Source organism: Pelophylax lessonae, assembly GCF_965119305.1.
Source record: "Pelophylax lessonae genome assembly, chromosome: 12".
In the NCBI taxonomy this organism is placed as follows: Eukaryota; Metazoa; Chordata; class Amphibia; order Anura; family Ranidae; genus Pelophylax; species Pelophylax lessonae.
Window position 1 is genome coordinate 145,322,679 of NC_138779.1, and position 9,163 is coordinate 145,331,841.

The window sequence follows — 9,163 nt, forward strand, 5'->3', positions numbered from 1 at the left end:
AACCCTCTAACCTTAACCCTAACCCTTAAAGCCCAGTTCCTGTCCCATTTTGGTCGGTTCTGGTCTGTTTGCGGTTGTTTGCGGTGCGTTAAACGAGGGAGTTTGGTCTGTCACTGTGAAGCGGGCGTAACCCTTACACTACCTGATCGATGCAACATCATACCTGATCGTATACACACACTGGATGATTTAAAGCACGTTATTCCAAACAATTTAGGAATGTTAGGTGATTTATGCCCTTTATGGATTAAAACCCGACTCTGCGTCAACTACGTAATTTTCCATGGGAGTTTTGCCATGGATCCCCCTCCGGCATGCCACAGTCCAGGTGTTAGTCCCCTTGAAACAACTTTTCCATCACTATTGTGGCCAGAAAGAGTCCCTGTGGGTTTTAAAATTCGCCTGCCTATTAAAGTCTATGGCGGTTCGCCGGTTCGCGAACATTACATTTTATGTTTGCGACATCACTACCAATAATGAGAGATCCTTATTAACCTTTAAGGATACATACAAAAGAGCATGAAAACCCTATGTAAAAGAGTGTTTGACCTGATATTCATTTGGTCCATCTTGTGAGGTGAGAGTGGTATACTGTTGGAAGGATGAGTGCACTACAAATACAAGCAAGCCCATATTACCCACTGGTGGAGGACATTTTATATATGCACAGTTTTTTTTTTTCTGCTAAAATATATCATACTAATAAAAATGGACACAGGACACTGATCCTTTTTTTATTTATTTTTTTAACATCACAGGAACTAACCCATTAAGGCTTGGTTCACACTGAGGCGGCTTCAAAGTCGCCAGACGGTGAAGCCACCCCATACAGTGCGATTACAGCGCAGCTTGCAAACTATTTCTTCAATAGAAGTTAATGCAAGACACTCTAAAGTTGCCCCCAAGTAGCGCAGAAACCTTTTTCTAACTTGGGGCGATCAGATTACAACAGTTTCATTGCACTTAATGGAGCGCAACAAGTCACCCCAGTGTGAACCGAGACTAAAAATAGTCAGGCTGCCAAATTAAGTAAAAACCATGGCCTTTCTTGCAAGTGGAAAAAAGGTGAAGATCACCATATCACCATATCACATTATTAAATTGTGTCCCACAAGGTCTTTGTTTTATTTTAGCATCATTGAAGTTTGGACTGCACTGCGCACAATGACAAGATTTGCTTTGGTGCGATGGGAAGAAGGTGATGATGCACATACATACAGCGTGATTAAATGTGACTGGATCAGGGGCTATAAAGAAAATGATACCATCACTGGGCAGGAAACGTATATGATGGAATGGCGACAAGGAAAATGCCCTCCAGGAGGTTGGCCTTGCTATGAAGCGACTCTATTGGATGTGGATGGTAAATTAATATATTTAATATATCTGCTATACTAGAAGAATGCTTTAGGGGTTACCAATTCACTCAGCTAGATTAAAGAGGTTGTAAACTCAGAAAAAAACTCGGTAAGACAAAGGCATTATGTAATACCTTAGAACGAAGCTGTTCCAGCAGCCACCGCTCACAATTTTCTCAGAGTTTCTTCCAGGCTTGTGGGGCTCTGGCGCTGTGATTGGTCAGAGCCACAATGACGTCACTTCCACATGTGCGCGGGAGCAGCAGTTTATGGCACGGGACTCTGAAAGAACGGCACCATGTGGCCACTCTTTCAGAGCGCATGTGCCAGTGATATCTTCTTAACGGTACACAGTTAGGAGATATTTTCACTGTAGGTAAATGTCTGAAGAGGAAGTTTTCTTTCTCTTTAAGCCATATTTGCCCAGCCTTTTTTTTTTCCCAGAAAAATTACCTAACAATTGCGCGGTCGTGCAACACTGTACCCAACTAAAATTGATGTCCTTTTTTTCTCACATATACTTTCTTTTGGTGGTATTTGACGACCTCTGATATTTTATTTTATTTTTTTCCCACTTTAAACAAAAAAAAGGCCGACAATTTAAAAAAAAAAAAAACAATATTTTTTACTTTCCTAAACATAGCCAGTAAAAAAATTTAAAAAATCAAATTTCTTCATACATTTAGGCCAATATGTATTCTGTTGGTACAGAAAAAAACCCCAATTAGTGTATATTGATTGGTTTTTTGCAAAAGTTATAGTGTTTACAAACCTTGGAAATGTATTTATTTTTTACTAGCAATGGCAGTGATCAGCCACTTATAGCGGAACTGCAATGTTGCGGCGGACAAATCGGACACTAATTTTTTTTTTTTTGGGGGGACCAGTAACCTTATTTCAGTGATCAATGCTAAAAATATGCACGGTTACTGTACTAATGACACTGGAGAGGAAAGGGGTTCACATTAGGGGCAATCAAATGGTTAAATGTGTGCCTAATATGTGCTTGGTTACTGTGGGGGAGGTGCTTGTACTATGGAAAGGCAGAGATCTGTGTTCCTGATTTGCAGAAACACAGGATCACTACTTTCCCCTCTGACAGAACGACAGTCTGCCTTGTTCTGACCACTGTTCTGCTTCTGTCCTGAACAATCGGCGGGTCCTGTCAGACATCAAGTCCGCTGGACCCACTGATTGGATCCTGCCTTGTCCAATCACAGTGGAAGGGGGTCGCCGGCAGCGCGTGTGCACACCCCAGACCCAGAAGTGCAGGATCAAGTACCGAGTATACGGTCGGCAAGTGGTTAAGTGTAGCTGTGCACTTGGGTAACGATTCAGTCCATCCAATACCATATAACACTAGACATTTTAATGGAAAAAACACACAAAGACTGAAGTTTAGTATGGACAGTATTTAGGCCTCCTAAGAAAAAGACCTGTAAAATTCTGATTATTTATATTTCCTCTAGAATATAATTTTAAAAACATCAAATGTGACCAATAACACTGGATATTTGTTGCAGATATGTGGTGCAAGCATGAAAAATTTATAACATTTTTACTAAATAAAGATATTTAAAGTCTTGATTCTGATTAAAGTATAATGCTTTTTGTTTTTAGATCGAGAACATTCACTAATGAGAAAACTAAATTGCCTTGTTGCCAAAAAAGAAAAACCTTTGAGCGAAAAAAGAATTTCAAAAAGAAGATTAGAAGAATTATCAACATCAGAGGACGAATCTACCCCTGTATATGTTCAGGTACAGCCTTTATTATTAATGTAGGGTTGATACTCTTCTTTAGCATAAGAACTTTAAAGACTGTCTTTCACTTAGGGCAAAAGGGACAGTTGCCCCAGTCCCAGTCATTGTTTTGAGGAACAAAGCAGCTGCCCCTTGAGCACTCAAAAGATATACACGTGCAAGGGTGGACTGAACGTTCAGCCGGGAGGGGACCTGTCACTGTAGGAACATTGGCTGTGCTGTGCATCTCTGCTCCTGTTCTCTGCTTTGTCCACAGAGAATGCATACTAAACTTTCTCCTGCACTGTTGGCAGGCTCCGCTGTGTGAAAAAGTGGTGTGTCTTGCCCTGAGAGCTGCTTTGACCTCTCTCTGATCCCAGGCCTGCCATTTTCTGTGACACTGGCTGCTTTGCATGTGATTTACAAGGAGACAGTGTGGAGCTGAGACAACTGTCTAAGAGAATGACATTTGGCTGGGAAGCATAGAAGGAAGGATGATACAGGACCGGGAAGGATAGCAAAGTATGGGGGTTGAGGGAGATGGCACAGTGTGGAGGAAGAATGATGCATGCCAGGTGTGAAGGATGGCACAGTACGGGGGGGGGGAGGTGGTACAATACAGCAGGGAGCATGGTACAGTGTGGGGGGGGGGGTGGCACAGCACACCCCCACACTGGGGGAGGATGTTACAGGAGGGAGGATGGTATGGATTAGTATATGTGTTGCCAGTCCACCTCTGCATAGGTCACACCATTCTGTTTACTATGCTATTGGCATCACATAGTGTTGTTCCACCCCTGTCATACACCATGTAGCATGACTGCGTGACATCTTGCACAGGTTCACATCTCATGAGGGGTCATCTCTCCCTTTTTTTTTTTTTGGAATTTTGGGGTGGAAATAGGAATTGCATGGTGGGGGTGTGTCGAGTAGGGGCTGGGCATGGTGGGTATGGGGCAAGGGGACCCAAGAAAATATGTGCCCATGATCTAATCAATAAATATGGCCCTGGGTACTTTTATACAACACTGTAAGAATTATGAAAGAGCAGGGCAACCAAATCAGTCGATTAATGAATCCCAACATTTATCCCAACCATAGCATGTGCACATCTAATGCTGCTGCCATTACTAATAATGTGATCTGTGTCAGTCTGCCCCTGAGAACATTGTTTTAGTGGTAAATTGTGGGGCTATATCCTAGATTTGTTACTGATAATTGTATTAATCCTAAATTTAAGTTTGTAATATGACATGTTCCTTTGTGTTAGTGACTATTCTCAAAATGTTGTAGGCTAAATCACAGAAAACAATACGCAGACAGGCAGAAACAGCTGCTGCAAGGCAGTTACTTGATGCTATGAAAGATAAGCAAGACGAGGATGAAGCCGCAGGAACATTTAGGAAAATGGAAAACCAGATTAAGCACTTGGAAGAAGAAAACCAACAACTGAGACAGTTAATTGTTACAGGCAAGTCAATACAACCTAACTCTTAGCTAGGTAGGTACATTTCTGAAAGGCAGGCAGAAAATGGACACAAATGACCAAACATAATTTTGCCCAATTATTCTGGTAATCTGTGGGTTATGTATTTTCTTCTCATTCTGCTAGTCTACACCTAGATCCAAATTTTTTATTTCCACTGGAATATGTTTTTGTGTGGAAATATTTGACAAAGAGAACTCTTGATCATGATTAGCAATGGCACACAAGTTTGTGACATTTATTATATTCATACTGTAAACTCCCCATTATCTGTCATTCAAGCAACCTGCAAACCAGCCTGCTATTGGCTATTTAAAATTACACTAGCAGGCTGGCTATGCCCGCCCACTAAATAGAGAGGTGAATCCGAGAACTTTCTCTCTCTGGTCCACTCCTCTGTTCAGGTACAATAGCCAGCCTGTTGTTGGCTATTGTAATTTGAAATGGCCAATAGCAGTTTCACTATTGCTCCCAGCTGCTTACATTCACCTGTTGGCTGAGGAAGCTTGTCAGCAGGTCAGTCAGGCCATGGGGGGAGAGAGGGGGAACAGGATGTCATGGGGGGGGGGTTGCTCGAGAGTTACTATTAGCTCTCAATCAACCAGAAACAACAGTACCTCGGGGATAGTTAGGTGTTCGATTACTGTACTGCGTTCTTTATAGTATCAGTAAGTGCACTGTGGTAACTACATACTGCACATGTAAGTTTGTATTTTGTGGGACATGCTCACTTTTACCTTGGGAAACCCTACTGAAATATTTTTGATCTAGTGGTCTAGTGGGGAGCCAGCAGCATACTGGAGGAAACCCTCTAATCATATATAGATACATTTTACATAAGTAATCAATTTCTAACAAATGAATAGATATAGTGAGAAAATAGATTGCTTCTTAAAAGTATTTGTAACTAAACTAATGCATTTCCATAGAGCTGCCTGGTGTATTAGATACACTGAAAAACACAACAGCGCAGCTGATAGCACTGAAGAATGAAGGTGGCAGTTCATCCTGTGTGGGGGCATCGTATGCATCAGCATCCATTTCATCTGAAGAGTTGAGCTCATCTCCTTGTCAAGCATCGTACTCTAGACCTAAACAGGTTGTCTTCTTTTTTCCCACACTTGAATATTCGGGGGGATTTATTTTTAAGTGCTATTTGAAATTAGTTGCACATGACAAAATCATGCAAGACGACATTAGCAAGTTTAAAGCTCCCTCAATTTATTCACCAAGAAGAAATGTATAAAGTAGAAAACATGCAGAGATAGATTCAAATTGCTATTGCATTTTCTATAACAGTGGTTCTCAACCTATGAGACCTCAGGACCGACATTCATCCTTGGTCAACACCTGATGACCCAAATTGCACCACACAAGCATGCACAGCATTGCGTTGCGGGCTATCAAACTGTGTGTGGGAGGTGCATTTGGGGTGCCATTCAAATAAATGGAAATGCACTTCCCACATCAGAATGCGTGGTAGGTGCAATTGCATGGTAAACTAAAATAATCACACAGGGCTGGGTCGTGGTTTGTTGTGCTATAAATAAGCTACATCAATATGTGCATTACTTGTACAGCTCCCTTGCATGCACCATATAGGTGCTAAGAGCAAGAATGCGGTGTAGCTCTGGTCCGGGCACCAGTCTCCACAGGGCATGTGATGGAGCTGTATGCAATGCACATATGGGTGGAGCTCTCTCATGGCCATAACACCACCCCACTGCAAACTGACACTTTGGTAAAAATATTCTGAATGGCAGCTCAGTGTGAAAACTTGACAGTGTGCTATGGGGAGGCTAAGGAACCTCATCTAGTGCAGTGGAAGGCATGTGGTGATCCACTGAACGTTGGTTCACTATCCACAACCTGAGAACCAGGCTTCTTTAACATTTTGTTTTGAAGGTTTCAATATCTTGCATTCCACATTGTTTGCAGAATTGTTAATCGTTCATTTTAAAAACTCTGTCATTTAAATTTAAAGAAGTATCTAGTTCCTAATACGCCATTTATCTCATTGCAGATGGAGCTGCATCCTGGAACTGGTGTGTACTTGTCTGTACCGCAGTGGACTGCAGCACATCAATGTCGTACTGCTTCAGCATTTGTTAGAGCTGTTCTTGTGTGTTTATTTGACACGGAAACCCTATTAAAAAGTAACTTTAAAGGTGGTGCTTCTAAGCGGCTGACAGATGGAGAGAAGCGGGTGCAGTTAGACCCAGTGAAAACATCAGCTTTGACAGGTAGACAGTAAGCCAATTTTAGTGTTGTGTCAAAATGAAGTATCTTATTTAACCACTTGCTGACCACCCCACATACATATACTGCGGGGCATTGCTCTTCTGCTCCAATTCACGTACCTATATGATTTTGTGCACAGCGTCTGGGGTGCGCACCCGATGTTCACAGGCAGTCCGCGATTGTTCAGCAGAGCGGCATAATGGAGGTCTGCCTATGTAAACCAGGCAGACCGCCGTTCTGTCAGAGGGGAAGATGGAGATCTTATGTTCCTGCTAAGTCTTCCCCCAGTCAGAGCACCTCCTCCACACAGAAAGCACTTCCAAGGCACACATTTAACCCTTTGATCGCCCTGATGTTAACCCCTTCTCTGCCAGTGTCATATACAGTGACCGTGCATTTTTTTATTTTTTTTTTAGCACTGATCACTGTATTGGTGTCACTGGTCCCCAAAAAGTGTCAGTGTCAGATTTGTCTGCCACAAGTGTCAGTGTCAGATTTGTCTGCCACAATGTCGCAGTCTGGTAAAAATCACTGATCGCCGCCATTACTGGTAAAAAAAAAAAAAATCCATAAATCTATCCCATAGTTTGTAGACACTATAACAAATCAATCAATATAGGCTTATTGGAGGGGGGGGGGGGGTTGCCAAAAATATGTAGCAGAATACATATTGGCCTAAATTGATGAGAAATTTTTATTTATTTATTTATTTTTTCTATAATGTTTTATAGCAAAAAGTAAAAAATATTGGTGTTTTTTTTTTTTTGTTTTTTGCGCTAAAAATAAAAAAAACGCAGTGGTGATCAAATACCACCAAAAGAAAGCTCTATTTGTGGTAAAAAAAAAAAAAAGGACATACATTTTATTTGGGTACAGAGTTGCGTGACCGCGCAATTGTCAAATAAAGTAACGCAGTGCCATATCGCAAAAAATGGCCTGGTCATGAAGGGGGTAAACCTTCCGGGGCTGAAGTGGTTAATCTGGTAGTAGTCTGCATTAATAGGCAAGTTGTAGAGAGAGACAAGATTTTGATTCTGTACAGATTTTTAAAGGTCTACAATATTTTTATACATGCTTCAAATTGTTAGTTTTATTTACTCAGATGCATCTGTTTACAGGGCTTTTGGTTCACAAGGAAAAACAAATAAGTCTAATATTTTCCATTTACTTTTTAAAGCTGCCACTTTGGCAAAGTTTCCTGGGACTTCCAAAGGTGTAATAAGTGATGCTGTCAACAGAAAAATTGCGGAGCTGAAATATCGCCTGAAGGAAACATCAGGAACCTCAACAGAATACAACAAATAAACTTATTTGTTAATGTCTGTTGCCACGCCTAACACCACTTTGTTTTCTGTGTTTTGTTTTTTTTGTATATTTACATGTTAATAAAATTTTTGAGTTTTGTACTTTGTGTTAATTTTTTTTTCCACATCCAGAAAATGTTTTTGAATTCCAGGAGTATACATTTTTAATGTAGTGGATTATATTTGAAATGCATTGGAAATATATTTTGAAAACTATCAGAAGAATTTGTTGGTTTTATAGGCCTACAATATATAAAATACAGTATATAAATGCATTTCAAAATATAATAGGAATATATTTTTTACATTTTTGATTCAAAAGTACATTTACGGCCTGTTCACATCTATGCAGCTTCAAAGTTGCACGTTTTTGACAGCAGACTCCCTGCACAAACTCATTGCGGCTTGCTTGTGACTTCATTAACAGAAGTCACCACAAAGTAGCGCAGAAACCTTTTTCTAAGTCGCTGGGATTAGAACAGTTTCATTATACCGATAAGTCACGGCAGTGTGAACTGGCACTTAACATACATTCCAGAATATATTCACAACATACATTCCAGAATATATTCACAACATACATTCCAGAATATATTCACAACATACATTCCAGAATATATTCACAGCATATTTCACAATACATTCCAAAATGCACTTTGCAATATATTCAAAATGTATTTTGGAATGCATTGTGAAATATGCTGTGAATATATCCAGAAATATATGTTAAATGTACTTCTGAATGCATTTATCAATATATTTCTGCAGCCATAAATATATTTCAAAGTGCATTTTGGAATGCATTGTGAAATATGCTGCGAATATATTCAGACATATATTTCACAATGCATTCCAAAATGCACTTTGAAATATATTTATGGCTGCAGAAATATATTGATAAATGCATTCAGAAGTACATTTAACATATATTTCTGCATATATTCACAGCATATTTCACAATGCATTCCAAAATATATTTTGAAATATATTTGAGCATGTATTCTGAATATATATTCAATAATATATTCATAA

General features: G+C 40.0%; 1 protein-coding gene across 2 annotated transcripts; it reads left to right on the top strand.

Annotated features, from left to right (window-relative positions):
* Nucleotides 1-1,092: 1,092 nt before the first annotated feature.
* On the top strand, nucleotides 1,093-8,167 carry LOC309568455 (uncharacterized protein; the record flags this gene model as incomplete). Of its 2 annotated transcripts, XM_082274126.1 has the most annotated exons (5): nucleotides 2,996-3,118; nucleotides 4,394-4,571; nucleotides 5,516-5,685; nucleotides 6,610-6,829; nucleotides 8,005-8,167. In XM_082274126.1, 5 exons carry the CDS (start codon nucleotides 2,996-2,998, stop codon nucleotides 8,130-8,132), a joined length of 819 nt encoding a protein of 272 aa, XP_082130252.1. In that variant the 3' UTR covers nucleotides 8,133-8,167. The 2 variants fall into 2 exon arrangements, 1 of the variants encoding a protein (XP_082130252.1); XR_014226022.1 differs by lacking the exons at nucleotides 2,996-3,118; nucleotides 4,394-4,571; nucleotides 6,610-6,829 and adding an exon at nucleotides 1,093-1,363 and having other exon boundaries at nucleotides 8,005-8,136.
* Nucleotides 8,168-9,163: the final 996 nt, after the last annotated feature.